The 20,611-nt window shown below is 40.0% G+C and overlaps 1 protein-coding gene and 1 pseudogene across 1 annotated transcript in view; one reads left to right on the plus strand and one right to left on the minus strand.

Annotated features, from left to right (window-relative positions):
* Positions 1 to 16,933, plus strand: part of LOC115273354 (cytochrome P450 2C41-like) — a 36,089-nt gene extending 19,156 nt beyond the window's left edge. The window contains exons 7-9 of the mRNA XM_029916374.1: positions 488 to 675; positions 13,766 to 13,907; positions 16,565 to 16,933. Coding sequence (XP_029772234.1) covers positions 488 to 675; positions 13,766 to 13,907; positions 16,565 to 16,746 — 512 coding nt within the window. The 3' untranslated portion in view covers positions 16,747 to 16,933. The remainder of the gene's footprint in view (positions 1 to 487; positions 676 to 13,765; positions 13,908 to 16,564) is intronic.
* Positions 12,054 to 12,542, minus strand: LOC115273363 (annotated as a pseudogene).
* Positions 16,934 to 20,611: the final 3,678 nt, after the last annotated feature.

The raw sequence follows: 20,611 nt of genomic DNA on the forward strand, positions 1-20,611 counted from the left end.
AGCAATTTCTTGAGTTAAAATGTACTATTAAAGGGCGCCTGGGTGGCTCAGTCAATTAAGCGTCTGGCTTCGGTTCAGGTCATGATCTCACGGTTCGTGGGTTTGAGCCCCTCTGACAGCTAGCTCAGAGCCTGGAGCCTGCTTCAGATTCTGTTTCCCTCTCTCTCTGACCCTCCCCTGCTCACACTGTCTCTCTCTCTCAAAAAAAAAAAGGACTATTAATATTTGAAACATTCCATCATTTTTATTTGTATTAATGATCCTGCATGCTAATATAGGTGTGCACAGATTTTTCTCAAAGCCTAGCTTGTATAAGAGTCATATGTGTCAATATTATGGCAACTCTCTCTAAGATGTAGTTCTGGGCACATAACAGATGTTCGTGATGATGTTAGAATACCTCAGAGTGTTCATAGAACTGGAATTGGCATGCAAATGTGTATGTAATTTTTCACTTTTTTCATCAGTCTTTTTTGTGCTTTATCAGCTAAAATCCAGGAAGAGATTGACTGTGTAATTGGCAGACACCGGAGCCCCTGCATGCAGGACAGGAGCCGAATGCCCTACACGAATGCAGTGTTGCATGAGGTCCAGAGGTACATTGACCTTATCCCAGTCGACGTGCCTCATGCAGTGACCTGTGATGTTAAATTCAGAAACTATGTCATCCCCAAGGTAAGAGCTATTTCTCCTCCACTGACTTTAGTGCTCTTGAAGTTCGCCTATTCCCAGTGTTGGTCCGGTCCTTTACCAATACCAGATGAGAAAGGTGCACAACTCATATATGTGGCAGCTTGATGGATTTTGTGTTGTTTCCAGTTTACAGACTTTTTTTAAACTTTATTTTTATTTTTATTACTTTTTTTAATTTAAAAAAAAAATGCATGAGCAGGGGAGAGTCAGACAGAGAGGGAAACACAGAATCGGAAGCAGGCTCCAGGCTCTGAGCTAGCTGTCAGCACAGAGCCCGACGTGGGGCTCAAACTCACGAACCGCGAGATCATAACTTGAGCCCAAGTCAGATCCTTAACCGACTGAGCCACCCAGGCGCCCCTAAAGTTTATTTAAAAAAAATTTTTTTAAACATTTATTTATTATTGACAGACAGAGGTGAACATGGGAAGGACAGAGAGACGGGGAGACACAGAATCAAAACAGGCTCCGGGCTCTGATCTGTCAGCACAGAGCCCAGCGTGGAGCTCAGACCCACAAACCGTGAGGCCACGACCTGAGCCAAAGCTGGGCGCAACCCAGGCGCCCCTGTTTGTTTATTTTTGAGAGAGAGAGACTGTGCAAGTAAGGGAGGGGGCAGAGAGGAGAGAGAACCCCAAGCAGGTTCCACACTTCCAGTGCAGAGCTCTATGCAGGGCTCGAATTCATGAACCATGATGCGGGGGGCCAGCCCACGCACCCCAGTCGAAAGGTCCTGAGTAGGGAGTTGGTGTTGGCGCAATATAAGAAAGAAGACAGACAACGACAAACAAGACAGACAACAGGCATGGTGGAAAAGCCACGTTTTACTTAGATGGCCAGGGTCTTACATACCATGGGTGATTACATCATTTCTTTAATGGTTACATAGTTCAAGATTTTTGAAGTAAAGACATGCTCCGGAAAAGGTCATTTTTATCAGGACAGTAGTAGATAAAAGGAAACAAGTCATTACAAGGGAGGGATTCCCCAATAATAGTCTGGCTACAAGCGGAAGATGAGCCTGAAGAATTCTATGAGGAGAGATTTACAGTCCTTAAGGCCCTTCATCAGTGATTCATGGGCAGGACGCTTATCCTTTAATATGCAAATTTTATGGCAGAGGTTTGGGTTAACTCCCTACACCAAACAAAGAGCTAGAAAACAAAGCAAGGGGAGGGCCAGGTTCCACTGACTGAATGAAAGCCTAAAAGTACATGTCTCTTTACAAAGCAATGAGAAAATCATAGGATGAACAGAAGCCACATGTGCGGCCCAGGAGGCCAAATATTGTTTGAGGGTTATTTTTGCCTACTGGGCCCCAACACCATGAGATCATGACCTGAGCTGAAACCAAGAATCGGATGCTTAAGCTACTGAGCCACCTAGGTGCCCCACTGAGGCTACAGACTTTTATGACAGGTTTTGATATTTGGCTGTGTAAGTCTTCCAAATTTTTTCTGCTTCTTTAATATTGTTTTGGCTATTAGCCATTTATATTTCCAAATAAATTTGTATCATTTTTTCATTATCCAAAGCATTTGGCTGTGATTTTTATCAGGGTGATAATAAAATAATTTAGAAAGAATTGAAATGTTGCATCTTGAATTTTTCAATTCATATATATGTTATATTCTCCCAATATATTTGGTCTTTCTTTCTTTAATTTTTTCAATATTGTGTTCAGTGCAGTGGCTTGTGTATCTATTAGGTTTTTCCTAGATAAGTGGTATTTTTGATGTTATTATAGGTTGTATAATTTTTAAAATATCTTTTCTACCTTTTTTGTGATATGGAAATATAATTGATTTTATTTTTTTGATGACCTTAGATCTAGCAACCTCTCCAAATTCACTTATCATTGCTAATAAGTTGTGGATTTATTTGTGATTTCTATACACATAATTCTTGAATCGGGTTTAATATATTTTTTAATGTTTATTAATTTTATTCATTTTTTTAACATTCATTTTTGAGAGAGACAAACAGAGTATGAGCAGGGGAGGGTTAGAGAGAGTCAGTGAGACACAGGATCTGAAGCAGGCTCCAGGATCTGAGCTGTCAGCAAAGAGCCCAATGTGGGGCTTAGACCCACGAACCATGAGATCATGACCTTAGCTGAAATGGGAAGCTTAACCACTGACTCGCCCAGGCACCCCAATGTTTATTTATGTGAGAGTGAAAGAGAGTGCAAGTAGTGGAGGGGCAGAGAGAGAGAGACACACACACACACAAAATCTGAAGCAGGCTCCAGGCTCTGAGCTGTCAGCACAGAGCCCGAAGCAGGGCTCGAACTCACAAGTAGTGAGATCCTGACCTGCGCCAAAGTCAGATGCTTAACCAACTGAGCCACCCAGGTGCCCCAATATTTTTTTTTAATAATTAATACTTGAACTTTAAAGTTTATATACTTACAATGAGCTTTAATTTAAATATAAATAACCATGGATCACTCAAGACTACTGTGTTGGACAGAATTGATCTAAGGTATTTTTCTTTTTAAGATAATACTTAAAATTTTACCTTAAAACCTTAATTCTGCAACATTAAAAACTCAGAAAATTAAAAATAAATATAATTTCTTTCAGTGGCCAAAATCTTGAACTGAAGTGAATCTGTCAATTGCTTATTGATGTCCTTTGTGTAAATATTCATGATTTGCGAAAGAGGTATCAATGTGTTTGATTATATGATACCACGTTATTGGGAGTATTTAAAAATTTATGGGATATACATCATAATATCTTTCTAAAATCATCAAACAGTTCTGAATTTGAAAACATATTAGGCCTCAGGAGGTTCAGATGAAGGGCTGTGTATTTATACTTTCAAGAAAACAAGTGTTCATATTTTATGGGCTGATATAGAAAAATAAGAAGATGCTAAAATAGTCATGCTATATATAACTTTGAAATGGTTGATAAAAACAACTTTGGAGGGGTGGTACATGGCTGGCTCAGTCAGTAGAGCATACGACTCTTGATTTTGGGATTGTGAGTGCAAGCCCCACATTGGGTGTAGGGACCACTAAAAAAAAAAATACGTAAACTTAAAAAAAAAAAAAAAAAACACCTTGGGGCACCTGGGTGGTTGAGTCAGTTGAGCATCTGACTCTTGATTTCAGCTCAGGTCATGTTCCCAGGGTTTTGGGATTGAGCCCCGCATCCCGCTCTGTGCCGAGTGTAGAGCCTGCTTAGGAGTCTCTCTCTCCCTCTCCCTCTCCCTCTGCCCCTCTCATCCACTAGCAGGTGCACACCCATGCTTTCTCTCTAAAATAATAATAAAAGGAAAGATATGAATTTACATATTAAGCCAAAAAAAAAAAACGTTTGGGGGAGAGATGACTTCCTCTGAGTTGCAGATAACCATTTGTGCTTCATCTGGTTTTCCCGTTATTTCCCAGCCAGGGAAATGCCTGATCAGAATCACAGTTGCATGCTTAGGACAGAGGGGTGAAAGAAGTGACACTTGTGCAGAGAGGGCTCTTTCTCGTCTGGGTTTTCTAAGTGAATCAGGTGCTTCCTTCTGCCAAATGTGTTCTAAAAATAGAAAACTCAAGTAGGTATTTGAAGTGCCAGACAGAAGGATACAAGTTCAGGAGAACCTCCGTAGAAACTCTGGGTTGGGTACGCTTTACTATAATCTTGAATACATTTCTTAATCCTATATACCTTGGTTTTCTCATTTGTAAACTGTTTATAGCACTGACCTTCTTTACCTCACTAGAATGTTGCAAGAATCCAACAAGGTATACAAAATACAAGCTAAAAGTATGAGACACCCTTTTCACTTATTAGATTGATGAAGTCAAAGGCTGAGAAAATGTTGTATTAGTGAAGATGTATGTAAGTGAACACTTTCAATCGCCACTGGCAGGAGTATAGATAAGTACTTTTTTTTTTTTGGAGGACATTTTGGCACTATCAGAAATAAAATATAGAATCCTCTAACACAATAATAATTCTTGGTATCTACTACAAGTATTAACAGAGGAATATTAAAAAAATAAGTCCTCGCATCACTGTTTATAATTAAAATATTCTGGGTTTTTTTGAGAGAGAGAGAGAGAGAGAGAGAGAGAGAGAATCTTAAGCAGGCTCCGTGCTCAGCACAGAGCCCATCATGGGGCTTGATCCCACAACCCTGGATCGTGACCTGAGCTGAAATCAAGAGTTAGATACTCAGCTAACTGAGCCACACAGGTTCCCATAAAAATATGCTTAAGGATCTGAATGTTCATCAGTAATGTAATGATACATTCATATTTTATAGCATGAATAAGGCAGATGTATATATGTTGATATGGGCCAGCATCAAATTATTTTTTTGTTACTTTTTATGGAACAAGTACTAAAACATGACAATGGCATCATTGCCTCTAAGTAAGTCTAAATACGCTTTCAAATTATACCTTGTTTAGAAGGCTAGGCAATGCATCTACAGAAGTACTGCATCTTGAGATGATTTTCATCAATGATTCTAGAATTCCTAATAAAATTCCTGCTGTGTCTCTCAAATTCAAGTAAAATTTAAAAAATCAAGATGAAGTGGATGCTTGTCATTTGATAAAAAAGAATAAAGTTCTAGGTGGAATAAACATGTAGATTTATTTGCCTGATATATATATTCTCTGGAAGGGCATATTCTATGGAAGGACATATTACTAGTTGTGAATAGTTGTTTTGGGGAAGTATTTAAATGGCAGGGAGACCTACTTTTCACCATATGCTTTTTGTGATTTAGTGCATTCCTCTATTTTTAACTTGAGGTATAAGTTATAGAAAAGAAAATTCACATTTTTAAGGGTAAAGTCTAATGAGTTCTTACCAATATGTGAAGTCAAGTAACTACCACTACAACCAAGATGTAAAACATTGCTATCTCAAAAAATTCCCTCACTCTCCATTTACAATCAATCCACTTCCCCCAGTTCCAACCCTTGATATGTTTTTGGTTCTATGGTTTTGCCTTTTTAAGAATGTAATATAATAGAATGCAACATAAATAGACTAACTTGTAATCAATATAAATAAGCCTTCATCTTTTTTATGTGACAGAATGTGTTTGAGATTTATCTTTGTTATTGGATGTATCATTAGTTTGTTCTTTTTTTGATGAGTGATTCTCCATCCTACAGAGTACCACAAATTATTTATCCACTCACTCGTTGATGGATATTTGTGTTGTCTCCAATTTGAGGCTATTTGAATAAAAGTGCTGTGAACATTTGCATACAGGGTTTTTTTTTTTTTTTAATAGAGAGAGAGACAGAGCATGAGAGGGGGAGGGGGAGAGAGAGAAGGAGACACAGAACCGGAAGCAGGCTCCAGGCTCTGAGCTAGCAGTCAGCACAGAGCCTGATGCGGGGCTCGAACCCACAAACGTGAGCTCTGACCTGAGCCGAAGCCGGAGGCTTAACCGACTGAGCCACCCAGGCGCCCCTGCATACAGGGTTTTATGTGGATATAAATTTTCATTTCTTTTGGGTGAATGCAGAGTGGGGCTTTTGCTTACCTGTTTAACTTTATAAAAAACCATCAAATGTTTTCTAAATGTGACTGTGATATTTCACATTCCCACTAGCAAAATATGAGAGTTCCAGTTGCTCCAGGTACTTTCCACCACTTGCCATTGGTGGTCTTTTTTTTTTAATGTTTATTTATTTATTTTTAGAGAGAGAGGGAGGAAGAACACAAGCAGGGGACAGGCAGAGAGAGATAGGGAGAGAGAATCCCAAGCAGACTCCATGCTGTCAGCTAAGATCCTGACGCGAGGCTTGAACTCACAACTGTGAGATCATGACCTGAGCTGAAATAAAGAGTTGGGTGCTTAACACACTGAACCACCCAGGTGCCACATTGTTGGTGGTTTTAAATTTTAGTTACTGTAAGTGGTTGTGTAGTGACATCACATTTTGTTTTATTTCTGTTTTCTGGATGCATGATGATGTTTGACCTCTCTTCATGATTGATGGGCTCTTCATATATATTCTTTGGTATATTCCTATTTTGTATTGTGTTGTTTGTCTTATTTAATTACTGCAATCCTTCATATATTTTATACACAAGCTTTTTATTAAGTGTAAGTGTTGCTAATATTCACTCTTTGTCCTGTCTGGAAAATTTTTTGCCAATACAAGTTCCCAAATATTTGCTCTTTTTTTTTTTTAATTTTTTTTTAATTTTTGATACAGAGAGAGACAGAGCATGAGGGGGGAGGGGCAGAGAGAGAAGGAGACACAGAATCGGAAGCAGGCTCCAGGCTCTGAGCTAGCTGTCAGCACAGAGCCTGATGCGGGACTCGAACCCACAAATGTGAGATCTGACCTGAGCCCAAGTCGGAGGCTTAACCGACTGAGCCACCCAGGCGCCCCCAAATATTTGCTCTTATCTTTTCTTCTACAAGTTTTATGCTCTTAGCTTTTGTATTTAGGTCAATGATACATTTAAAGTTCATTTTCACTTATAGTGTGAAGTACTAATTATACTTCTTCATTCCTTTTGTTAAGGGACACCCACTTGTTCCAGCATCTTTTATTGAAAATATGCTTGCTTTTTAAATCTTAAAATAACACTTTCACATATTACTTGTCTTAAAATGTACAAGGCAATAATTTTGAAAACAAAATTATAGACCTTAACTATGATAAACTTAGAGGATGGAATTTCCTTACAATTTTGAATTAAAAAAATTCAAAAATCAAAATAGCATTTAAACACACACACACACAATGACTGTATAATGTTTTGTGTATATATAAATAATACATATGAAAATGTGTAAACATCTATATTTTAAGTACATATCTATCTGTATGCATTGATCTATCACACTTAACACCTAAATACTTTAGTATGTGTCTTGTAAGAACAAGGGCTTCCTGCATAGCAATAATAGCATTCACACTCAAGGAATTACCATACATACAATAACTGTATCTAAAATATACCTATCATTACATTTTTCCAGTTATCCTAAAATGTCTTTTTTTTTTTTTGATGTTTATTTATTTTTGAGGAAAAGTGAGAACGGCAATGTGGGAGGGGCAGAGAGAGAGGGAGACAGAGGATCTAAAGCAGGCTTCATGCTGACACTAGAGAGTCCAATGCAGGGCTTGAACTCACAAACTGTGAGATCATAACCTGAGCCAAAATCAGTGCTTAACCAACTGAGCCACCCAGGCACCCCCTGCTAAAATATCTTCTATAGCTTTTTTTGAGGGGGCATCTAGTATCTAATCAAGGAATAAATGTATAATTTGATTATCTGTCCCTTTACACCCCTTTTATAAAGAACAGTTCCTTTTTATTTGTTTCACTTCAACACACTAACAGTTTTTCAGAGTCCAGGATAGTTGTCATGGAAAATATTTCTCAGTCTGGTTTTGTATAATTTTTAGGGTTTTTTTTTTTTGAGAAAGAATCTTCAGCAAACTCCATGCTCAGCAGAGAGTCTGACATGGGGCTCAATCCCATGATCCTGGGATCGTGACCTGAGCTGAAACCGAGAGAGTCAGATGCTCAATCAACTGAGTCACCCAGGTGCTCTGTGCGATATTTTTTTAGAGATAAGATTCCAGTTCTGTGTTTTGTAGAAGAACGTTATATATGTGATGTTGTATATGTATCACATTTTGGCTGGATACATATGATATCAATTTATATCATTATTGATGATGCTAAGGTAATCACTTATTAAGGAGGTTATCTGCCATGGGGCGCCTGGATGGCTCAGTCGGTTAAGTGTCCGACTTTGGCTCAGATCATGATCTCATGACTCATTGGTTTGAGCTTGATGTCAGGCTCTGTGCTGACAGCTCAGGGCCTGGAGCCTGTTTCAGATTCTTTCTCAGTGTCTCCCTGACTCTCCACCACTTGCTCTCTGTCTCTTTTTCTCAAATATAAATAAACATTAAAGAAAAAAAGGAGGTATCTGCCATAAATCTTCATTGCTGAAGTTCTGTTTTTCTTAGGTAATTAATAAAAAAATCTATAGCCTGGTACTTTGAGACCTTATAAATATCCTGTTTCCCAAATCATCGATCCAACAGTTTTAGAACTAATTGATGATCTTTACCTTTAAAAAATGATAATTTTCCCAATTTTACCGTGTGTGTGTTTAGCTAGGATTCATCTATAACAAAGAATTCCCCTACAATTTTAAATTAGAAACAAATTGCATTCTAAAGATAAATTCTCAGTACTTGTTAGTGTATTAATATTACCTAAGAAGTCATTTTTCCTTTTGGGAAAATTTTCTTTTTTATTGTAAAATATACAGAATGTAATAGTTACCATTTTTAGCTATTTTAAAGTGCACAGTTTGGGGAAACTGAGTACATGCACAGAATTGTGCAGCCACAGATACTGTCTAGTTTCAGAACATTGTCATCTCTCCAAAAGGAGATCCCATACCCGTCAAGCAGTCATTCCCTACTCCTCTCGCCTCCAAGCCCCTGACAACCACTAATCTGTTTCTATCTGTATAGACTTGCCAGAGTCATTTTTTGAAAGTAATTTCTGTGATGTGTATGGGGCTCAAACTCACAACCCCAAAATCAAGAGTCACATGCTCTACCAACTGGGCCAACCAGGCACCCTGCCAGAGTCATTTTAAATCAGATCAGATCTCTATTATAAAAAGCCCTATGAGGGGCATCTGGGTGGTTCAGTCAGTTAAGCGTCTGACTTCGGCTCAGGTCATGATCTCACGGCTCATGGGTTCGAGCCCTGTGTCAGGCTCTGTGCTGACAGCTGAGAGCCTGGAGCCTGCTTCAGATTCTGTGTCTCCCTCTCTCTCTGCCCCTCTCCTGCTCATTCATATTCTCTCTCTCTCTCTCTCTCAAAAATAAGTGAACATTTAGAGGCGCCTGGGTGGCTCAGTCGGTTGGGCTTCCGACTTCGGCTCAGGTCAGATCTCACGGTCGTGGGTTCGAGCCCTGCGTCGGGCTCTGTGCTGACAGCTAGCTCAGAGCCTGGAGCCTGCTTCCGGTTCTGTGTCTCCTTCTCTCTCTGCCCCTCCCCCTCTCATGCTCTGTCTCTCTCTGTATCAAAAATAAATAAAACATTAAAAAAAAATAAGTGAACATTTAAAAAAAAATTTTAAGAGCCCTGTGAAAAGATTCTAAATAGTCCTGACTTCTCAACTTTTCAAGAGCCAGCAGAGGCTTCCATTTTATTCTATCTTATCTTATTTTATTTTTTTTCCATAATATTTTATTGTCAAATTGTTTTCCATATAACACCCAGTGCTCTTCCCCATAAGTGCCCTCCACCATCACCACCACCTCTTTTCCCCCCTCCCCCTTCCCCCTCAACCCTCAGTTCATTCTCAGCATTCAATAGTCTCTCAAGTTTTGCATCCTTCTCTCTCCCCAACTCTCTCTCCCTCCTCCGCTCCCCCTGGTTCTCCATTAGGTCTCTTTTGTTTTCCTTATTTTATTGTTTAATTTTACTTTATTTTTAAGTTTAAATTCATGTTAACATAGTGTGGCTCAGTCGGTTAAGCATTGACTTCGGCTCAGGTTGTGATCTCACAATCTGTGAGTTCGAGCCCCATCAGGTTCTGTGCTGAGAGCTCAGATTCTGGAGCCTGCTTAAGATTCTGTGTCTCCCTCTCTCTCTGCTTCTCTCCTCTGAGCTCTCTTTCTCTCTCAAGAATAAGTAAACATTAAATTTTTTTAAAAAACACATAGTGTAATTAGTATTGATTTCAGGAGTAGAATTTAGTGATTCATCACTTAAACGTAACACTTAACGTTCATCCAACCAGTGCCCTCCTGAATGCCCATCACTCATTTAGCCCATCTCCCATGTACTTCCCTCCAGCAGCCCTCAGTTTGTTCTCTATAGTTAAGTCTCTCTTATGGTTTGCCTCCCTCTCTGTTTTTATCATATTTTATTTTTTCCATATGAGTGAAATCATATGATATTTGTCTTTCTCTTTCTTGGCTTATTTCATTTGGCATAATACACACTGGTTCCATCCATGTTGTTGCAAATGGTGAGATATCATTCATTTTGACTGCTGAGTAATATTGCATTGTGTGTGTATATATATATATATATATATATATATATATCACATCTTCTTTATCCATTCATCAGTCAAGGACGTTTGGGTTCTTTCCATACTTTGGCTATTGTTGATAGTGCTGCTATAAACATTGGGGTGCATGTGCCCCTTCAAATCAACAGTTTTGTTTTCTTTGGATAAATACCTAGTAGTGCAATTGCTGGGTTGTGGAGTAGTTCTATTTTTAGCTTTTTGAGGAAACTCCATACTGTTTTCCAGAGTGGCAAAACCAGTTTGCATTCCTACCAAGAGTGTGAGAGGGTTCCCCTTTCTCCACTTCCTCACCAACATCTGTTGTTTCCTGAGTTGTTCATTTTAGCCATTCTGACAGGTGTGAAGTGGTACCTCATTGTGGTCTTGATTTGTATTTTCCTTATGATGAGTGATGTTGAGCATCTTTTCTTTTTTTTTTTTAAGTTTTTTTTATGTTTTTTTATTTACTTTTGAGAGACAGAGAGAGATAGCATGAGCAGGGGAGGGTCAGAGAGAGGGGAGACACAGAATCTGAAGCAGGCTCCAGGCTCTGAGCTAGCTGTCAGCACAGAGCCCGACATGGGGCTCGAACCCATGAACCATGAGATCATGACCTGAGCCAAAGCCGGCCGCTTAACCACTGAGCCACCCAGGCGCCCCTGAGCATCTTTTCATGTGTCTGTTAGCCTATGGCCATAGGATGTCTTCTTTGGAAAAGTGTCTATTAATGTCTTCTGCCCATTTTGTAATTGGATTGTTTGTTTTTTGGGTGTTGAGTTTGATAAGTTCTTTGTAGATTTTGAATACCAACCCTTTATCTGATACATCATTTTCAAATATCTTCCTCCCGTTCCATTGGTTGCTTTTAGTTTTATTATTGATTGTTTCTTCACTGTGCAGAAGCTTTTTATCTTGATGAGGTCCCAGTGTTGATTTTTTAAAATGTTTTTTTAGTGTCTTTAATTTATTTTGAGAGAGCAGAGAGTGAGCGGGGGAGGGGCAGAGAGAGAGGGAAACAGAGAATCTGAGCAGGCTCCAGGCTCTGAGCTGTCAGCACAGAGCCCGACGGGGGGGCGGGCCTCAAACCTTTGCACTGTGAGATCATGACCTGAACCGAAGTCAGATGCTTAACCAACTGAGCCACCCAGGCACCTCCCAGTAGTTCATTTTTGCTTTGGTTTCCCTTGCCTCTAAAGACGTGTCTAGTAGGAAGTTACTGTGACCGAGGTTAGAGAGGTTACTGTTTTCTCCTGTAGGATTTTGATGGCTTCCTGTCTTACATTTAGATCTTTCATCTTTGGAATTTATTTTTTTTTCACATAAAAGTTCTTAGTTTATTAATCCTCTCATGAAAAATCTGCACAATCACCAGAGAGTCACAGCAGAATCTTTACTCCTTCTTTTTGCCAGCACCAACATTGGCTTTTGCAGTTCCCCTGACTTTCTTCATTCTGTTCTTGCGTTCCTTTCGCTGTTTTCTTGATGTCTTTTTCTTCTCATACAGGCCATGTCTTGCAAGTCTATGTTTGGGTTCGTTTTTCTTCGCATAATCCAAGGAATCATAAATCATGCCAAAGCCGGTTGTCTTGCCACCTCCAAAATGGGTTCTGAATCCAAATACAAAGATGACATCTGGTGTGGTCTTGAACATTTTGGCCAGTTTTTCCCGAATTTCTGTCTTAGGTACTGTTGCCTTTCCAGGGTGAAGGACATCAATGACCATCTGTTTCTGCTGAAGTAGTTGGTTGGTCATGAACTTCCTGGTCCGGATAGTTACGGTGTCATTCATGATGGCGGTGGAGCTTCAAGCAGCCGCAGAGGAAAACAGATGGAATTTATTTTTGTGTATGGTGTAAGAAAGTGGTCCAGGTTCATTCTTTTGCATGTCGCTGTCCACTTTTCCCAACGTCGTTTGTTGAAGAGACTATTTTTTTTCCATTGGATATTCTTTTCTGCTTTGTTGCAGATTAGTTGACCAAACATTTGTGGGTTCTTTTCTGGGCTTTCTATTCTGTTCCATTGATCAATGTGTCTGTTTTTGTGCCTCTACCATACTCTCTTGATGATTGCATCTTTGTAATATTGCTTGAGGTCCAAGAATTGTGATGTCTCTAGCTTTGGTTTTCCTTTTTCAACAATACTTTGGCTATTTGGGGTCTTCTCTGGTTTTATACAAATTTTAGAGTTGTTTGTTCTAGCTCTGTGAAAAATTATGGTGTTATTTACATAGGGATTGCATTGAATATGTAGATTGCCTTGGGCAGTATAGACATTTTCACAATATGTTTTTCCAATTCATTAGCATGGGATGTTTTTCCATTTCTTTATGTCTTCTTCAGTTTTTTCATAAATGTCCTATAGTTTTCAGCATATAGATATTTTACTTCTTTGGTTAGGTTTATTCCTAGATATCTTATGGTTTTTGATCCAATTGTAAATGGGATCAATTCCTTGATTTCTTGTTCTGCTGCTTCATTATTGCTGTATAGAAATGCCACAGATTTCTGTATGTTGATTTTATATCCTGCAACTTTGCTGAATTTATGTATCAGTTCTAGCGGTTTTTTGGTGGAGTCTTTCTGGGGTTTCCACATAGAGTATCATGTCATCTGAAAAGAGTGAAATTTGACTTCTTCCTTGTCAATTTGGATGCCAGAGGCTTCCATTTTAAACCATAGTCCACGTAAGATATATGAAAACCAAAGTGATGAAATAGAGCAGAGTGTGGGACCTACACCATCGTCCAAAGACAGTGATCAGTAGAGGGCATTCAGAGGTCTGGCCCCCAAGTAACCAAGCACTCAGCATTTCAAATCCTCTTGGAGGACACTTTGCCAACCTTACTAGCACTGGTCTTAATCTCATCCCTGTTTAATACTTGGTGTGTCTGGCTAGAAATGCCGCTGCCCTTCTTTGGGCCTGGGATTCCTCATGGATAGATCAGAAGATTGAACTAAGTGATGTGCAACATTTCTTCCACCTCCACAACTTCTTTGTAATGCAGTTTATCTTCATCTATTCACTCCAGGGCACAAACATATTAATATCAATGACTTCTGTGCTACATGATGACAAAGAATTCCCCAACCCAGAGATATTTGACCCTGCCCATTTTCTGGATGATAGTGGCAACTTTAAGAAGAGTGACTACTTCATTCCTTTCTCAGCAGGTAATAAACATTAATTTCCTTAGGTACTGAAGGGGACAAGATATTTTTGAGTGATCCGTTGAAACTTATTTGGTGCCTAGCTAGGACTGATAGAATTGTCCTTTGTCCATGACTGGAAGCATCACTCCCAATGCCCGTGCACTTCCCCCACTCACCATACAACCCCATTATTGGAACTTTGGCTTGGTGACCCACTTCTTCCAAAGTGAATAGGTTCATTGAATTCTGCCTCTAGATAGATCACACAACTACCAAGAGCTCCTCTTAGCAGGTGAAAGTCATTTAGACCTTACTCACTCACTATGAAAGAGGACTATAACTCCTCAACTTTGAGTTAAATATCTTCTATGTGATATCCCCCACTCCCCAGAGTGGGCTCCAGAGTTACAAGTGTCCACAAGCACAGAATGGGCACCAAAAGGGCTCATCCCCTAGTTAGGGAAACAGATTAGTAAATAGATTGTTGTAATCCAGCGAGACTAGTGTTGTGGAAGAGGAAAGCACAGGTTGCTTAGGAGATCAGAGGAGGAAGCTGCTTGCTTCCTGATCACTTTATGAGGCATAAAATGGAATAATCAACATTCTAATAGAAAGGGAATTTGAGCTGCCTCACAGGAGACAGGGAGCAAGGGAAAGAAGAGAAGGTAGGGCACATTTAGAGAGTCAACTATAGGAGCAGGACGTTTCAATAGATCAGGGCAGTCAGAACCTGCCAACTAACTAGGGCATTAAGGAAACCTTGAATACATGGCAGAATACCATGCAGTGTTCCCAAGCACCTGATCTTCCTCTGCTCAAGTTCAGAGATCTGGGATCCACATCTACAGTGTGTGTTCTGAATCTCTGGCCACAGAGTCACCTTTATTTATCTGATAGCTTTTGATGCCTGCTTTGGCTCTTGTGCCATACATACCGAGATTTCAAAGACTGAGCTTTCCTTACAAGGAACACACATTCTAACATAGTAGAAAAAGAAATAGAGAATCATGATTCAAGGTGATGATCCATACTTTAATGGAAGAGTGAATAAGATTCTGAGGAAACCCAGAGAGGCAAGACTGTAGTTCCCAAAGCAATCATAAAGATTATAAAGTGGAAATGACATGTGACATAGGTCCTGGAAGAAGTATAAGAGAAGTGTACCTTTACCAAAAGGAACAGCAGGAGATACTGATGGAAACTTCACAATGTATTGGAGATTGATGAAGAGTTGGAATGTCTAGACCCAAGAGTAGAGATATGAAGGGTGGAAGGAGGGATATGGCTCATCAGACTGAGAACAGAATGTGGAGGGCCAGTTCAACCTATTTGACCTCATCTCATAGATCAGGGAGGCATTTAATATTTTTTTCTTTTTTTAATAAAAAAAATGTTTTTAATGTTTTATTTATTTTTGAGAGAGAGAGACAGCATGAGCAGGCAAGGTCAGAGAGAGAGGGAGACACAGAATCTGAGCTAGCTGTCACCACAGAGCCTGACGTGGGGCTTGAACCAATGAACTGCAAGATCATGACCTGATCCGAAGCCAGACACTCAACTGACTGAGCCACCCAGGTGCCCTGGCATTTAATATTTTATTTTATTATTTTTATGAGGAGTGCTATTTTTGACTGCTTGCCAGTCAATGCGCCTGACTGATCATTTGTCAGGGGGCTTTCCCAGGCCTAAGATAGATATGCCCTCCTCCAGAGAGGCTTTGTGTTTGTAGTTCCCAAGTCCCTAGAGTTATTTTTTTTAATTTTTATTTATTTTTGAGGGACAGAGACAGAGACAAAGCATGAATGGGGGAGGAGCAGAGAGAGGGAGACACAGAATCTGAAGCAGGCTCCAGGCTCTGAGCTGGTAGCACAGCCCGACACGGGGCTCAAACCCACGGACCGTGAGATCATGACCTGAGACGAAGTCAGATGCCTAACCAACTGAGCCACCCAGGCACCCCCATTTAATATTTTAAAGTGAGAAAGTGGCACATTTATTTTTTTATTTTTATTTTTTAAAAAGGTTTATCTTGAGAGAGAGAGCACATGTGCACACACATGTGCATGAATTAGGAAGGGGCAGAGAAACAAGGAGCGAGAGAATCCCAAGCAGACTCCATGCTGTCAGGTAGGGTCCCAATGTGGAGCTCGATCCCACAAACTGTGAGATCGTGACCTGAGCTGAAATCAAGAGCCATTAGCTTAACCGACTGAGCTACCCAGGTCCCCACGAGAGGACACATTTAGACATGTGCTTTTGAAATCACATGAAAATGAAAAAACTTTGTCTAAATTTTGCACCAGAGGTAGAAAGGGAGACACAGATTTATGAGCTCCCTTTTCTCAGTCCTCCTCCTCCAAAGCACTTGGACAAGTGGGTGTATTTCTACAAAGATTTATGGAAACTGGGACTGTGAAAAGTGCAGTTATAATGTGGGGATACATAATGAAATGCTTGATGTAGGCCTAATGCTCAAGAGATTTGTTGAATGAAAGGTTCCGATTAAAATACTAGGTGAATAGCAGACATTTCCCTCCTTCTATCCATCTATCCCTCTAGCCATCCTGCCAGCTCTGCATCAGTTCAGCCATTCATCAGATACTCCTTGTGACATACTTCTTGTGACAGTTCAAAACATAATGTTCAAGGAACACATCTCTTGTGTTTGTTATTTTCAGGAAAACGGATGTGTGTGGGAGAAAGCCTGGCCCGTATGGAGCTGTTTTTATTCCTGACCTCCATTCTACAGAATTTTACCCTGAAACCTGTGGTCGACATAAAGGACCTTGACACCACGCCCATCACCAATGGGTTTCAACATATCCCACCCCCCTACCAGCTGTGCTTCATTCCTTTGTGAGGAAGGGCAGACCGTCTGGCTGCTGCTGTGCTGTTGTAATTCCTCCTCCTCTTGGGTGTCACCCACCTCCTTCTCACTACTGGGGATGCTTTCTGTGACCTCTCACCTCATAATTCCCTGTTGCCTCCACACACACTGAACATCCAGCCTCCATTAAAGGAGAGTTTCCAGAATTTCATTGCACAAATGGTATGCTGTACTGTTCTTTATATTCAATAGCTCTTGTATTTGCCACCACAGATGCTAATACTTATCAAATATTGGGCTATTACTATGTTATCGTGAAACAAAACAAAATGGCTAACCCACAACCATCTGTCCTCTGCATGTTCTAAATAGAAAGCACTGCTATTTGCTGAGCTTTCCTTCTTTTGTGCATGATACAGGTAACAAATGGAAGAAAACAGAGTTCAAGGAGGCCACACTGGTCCTCATACTGATAAGCACAGAGAGGAGCAAAGTGGGAGAGCTCAGAAAAGCTCTTTTGGCTGCATGTCACCTAGAGTTACTTGAGGTTTGGATTTTTTTTTTAATTTTTTAAATTTATTTTTAAGAGACAGAGAGTGTGAGCAGGGGAGGGTCAGAGAGAGAGGGAGACACAGAATCTGAAGCAGGCTCCAGGCTCTGAGCTAGCTGTCAACACAGAGCCTGATGTGGGGCTCGAACCCACAAACCATGAAATCATGACCTGAGCCGAAGCCAGACGCTTAACCGACTGAGCCACCCAGGCGCCCCTTGAGGTTTGGATTTGAAAGTGAGCAAAGTTGTATCCAAGAGCTGAGTAATGGAAGATCAACAATAGGGAGGAAGGAATAATTACCATTAGAATTTATTCCTCTGGGGCGCCTGGGTGGCTCAGTCAGTTGAGCATCTGACTTCGGCTCAGGTCATGATCTCATATTTCGTGGGTTCAAGCGCTGCGTCTGGCTCTGTGCTGACATCCCAGAGGCTGGAGCCTGCTTCACATTCTGTGTGTCTCTGTCTCTCTGCCCCTTCCCTGCTCATGGTCTGTCTCTCTCTGTTTCTCAAAAATAAATAAATATTAAAAAACAAAATAAAAAAAAAATTCATTCCTCTGCTTTGGTGCCACTGTGAACACCAAAGCTTTGACATGTTCTCATTACTTAGTGTTTCAAATTTAGAGTCAACTATTAACATATGCTTTCATACTGCTAATCAATTTTCCTTTTTGTAAAGAAATTTTTAACATTTATTCATATTTTGAGAGATAGAGATAGTACAATGAGGGTAGGGGCAGAGACAGAGAGGGAGTCACAGGCTCTAGGCTGTAAGCTGTCAGCACAGAGCCCAATACAGGACTCGAACTCACCAACTGTGGGATCATGACCTAAGTTGAAGTCAGATGCTTAACTGACTGAGCCATCTAGGTGCCTCTAATCAGTTTTTCAATGTGTCATTTTTTTCTCACCAACCTAGAACAAAATCCCTGGGTGTCTAGATATTTTTTTTCTGCTCTCCACCACATCGTTTTACATCTAACATAAGTGTGATGCTATGATCCTAAAGTCTTTATCTAAATACTTTATTGGGGCTCCTATGTGGCTCAGTCATGTATCTGACTCTTGATCTTGGCTCGGGTCATAAATCTCATGGTTCATGAGATCAAGTCCTGCATTGGGCTCTGCTGACACTGCAGAGCCTGCTTGGGATTCTCTCTCTATCCCTCCCCCTCTTCTATGTGCCCTCTCTCCCTCTAAATAAGTAAACATTTAAAAGAAAAAAATAAAAACTTTAAAACATAGACAACTGAACATCATATAGAAGTCCAATAATTTTCATCTTTTTTCTTTTTTTAATTTTTTTAATGTTTATTTTTGAGAGAGAGAGAGTGTGTGAGTGGGGGAGGGCAAAGAGAGAGGGAGACACAGAATCGGAAGCAGGCTCCAGGCTCTGAGCTGTCAGCACAGAGACTGACACAGGGCCCGAACTCACAGATCATGAGATCATGACCTGAGCCGAAGTCAGACAACTGAGTCACCAATGTGCCTCTCATCTTTTGTTCTCTTATGGCTTTAAGTATATGAAATGAAATCTAATAACTTTTTGCCTGCTCACCTCCTAGAGGAAACCTTTTATATTTCAGCATTAAGATAACATATAGGGATAAATGTGCATATATTATATATACCCATATACATATGAGATTTAAAATGTTTCCTTACAGCTGGGCTCATATTATACATAATATTCTATAACTTGTTGGTCTTCTCCCATACCATATGACAGCGAAAATTCTAAGTAATAAAAGCATGAGTAGATTATTTCAATGGACAGATTACAGAATAAGAGATGAAATGGTTACTAAACAAATGAAAAGATTTTAAAAATAAAAGGTACAAACTAAAACTGCATTATATTCCTTTAAGCCTTGATTGGCAAAAGAATTTAAAAGTTATTTATCTGTTTATTTTAAGAAAGAGAGTGTGAGTGGGGAAGGAGCAGAGAGAGAGGGAGAGAGAATCCCAAGCAGGATCCGAGCTATCAGTGTAGAGCCTGATGTGGGGCTTGATCCCACAAACAGTGAGGTCATGATCTGAACGAAAATCAAGAGCCGGCCATTTAACTGACTGAGCCACCCAGGTGCCCCACTCCCCCTTTAGTTAAGTTTTTTATTATTTATTTATTTTGAGAGAGAGCGTGAGTGGGGAAGGAGCAGTGATTGGTAAATGAAAAGATTTTAATGGTAGTATTAGCAAATGTGTGTGCCAACACGTAGTGCCTTGTTCTAAAGTTACTGTCTCTATGACTCCTATCCTGAGATTCTTATTGAAACGTGTAGTCTCTTCTCCATTGCCACTTCCCATCCTTCAGATTCTGAATCTCCTTACAATGCTTTTACCACTTCTCAGGTTTTGTATTAAGTAATCTTTCTCATAAACTTAAGAGGCAGATAGTGTTTGTATTCATTCCCTAATGCTGCTATAACAAATTACCACCAAGTTAGTGACTCAGAACAACACAGATTTACTATCTTATAATTCTGGAGTTCAAAAGTCCAATATCTGTTTCCTTAGGCTAAAATCAAGGTGCTGGCAAGGCTTCCTTCTGAAGCTCAGGGAGAGAACCCGTTCCCCTGAGTGTACAGCTTTGAGACACTGCCAGAATTCCTTGGCTTGTGACTCCTTCCTCCCATCACTCCATCCTCTTGCTTGTCTTCCTCTGCTTACTCTAATCTTCCTACTCCAAAGGACCTCGCCATTGTATTTGGTCTACCTGGCTAGTTTAGGATTACCTCCTTATTTTAAAATCCTGAACTTAATTGTATTGACACAGTTCCTGTGACCCTGTAAGGTATGTAAACACCCATCCTGGGGGTCAGGACATGGACATCTAGACAAGGAAATATGATACTTAAGCACTTCCCTCCCCCTGCCACATATATTTCCCTTAATTCCTAGACCAGACCCTGAGGTTAATTGTTCAGTAAATATGTACTGAATAAACACATAGATCAAAGAGTTAGAAGACCTTCAAAGAGGGTTTTAGGATATAAGAAGGTCCCTCAACTCCCGCGAGAAGTCCTCTTGTATCTTAATTATTATGTTTTTCTATAAGGAAAAAAATGCTTAAATTTCAGTAAGGCAGTTAAAAAAAAATCCACAGGCCCAAAATGATATCATTTAGGCTGAAGTCCCAAACTGCAGCTTAATATATAATCTAACTGCAATTTCAACCTCTGCCAGAGACGTAGTCTTAGTCCAGAGTATTTTAGCAGCTCCCATGAAATGCCACTTGGGTCCTCTCCACTCCCCCAAAGAAAGATAAGTCAATCTGCATGATAAGGCACCTTGCTTTTCTCCTTAGGAAGCAGCCACATCTTGAAACAGTCCTTTTGCTAATAACA

The sequence above is a fragment of the Suricata suricatta genome, chromosome 2, assembly GCF_006229205.1.
Source record: "Suricata suricatta isolate VVHF042 chromosome 2, meerkat_22Aug2017_6uvM2_HiC, whole genome shotgun sequence".
Taxonomy (NCBI): domain Eukaryota; kingdom Metazoa; phylum Chordata; class Mammalia; order Carnivora; family Herpestidae; genus Suricata; species Suricata suricatta.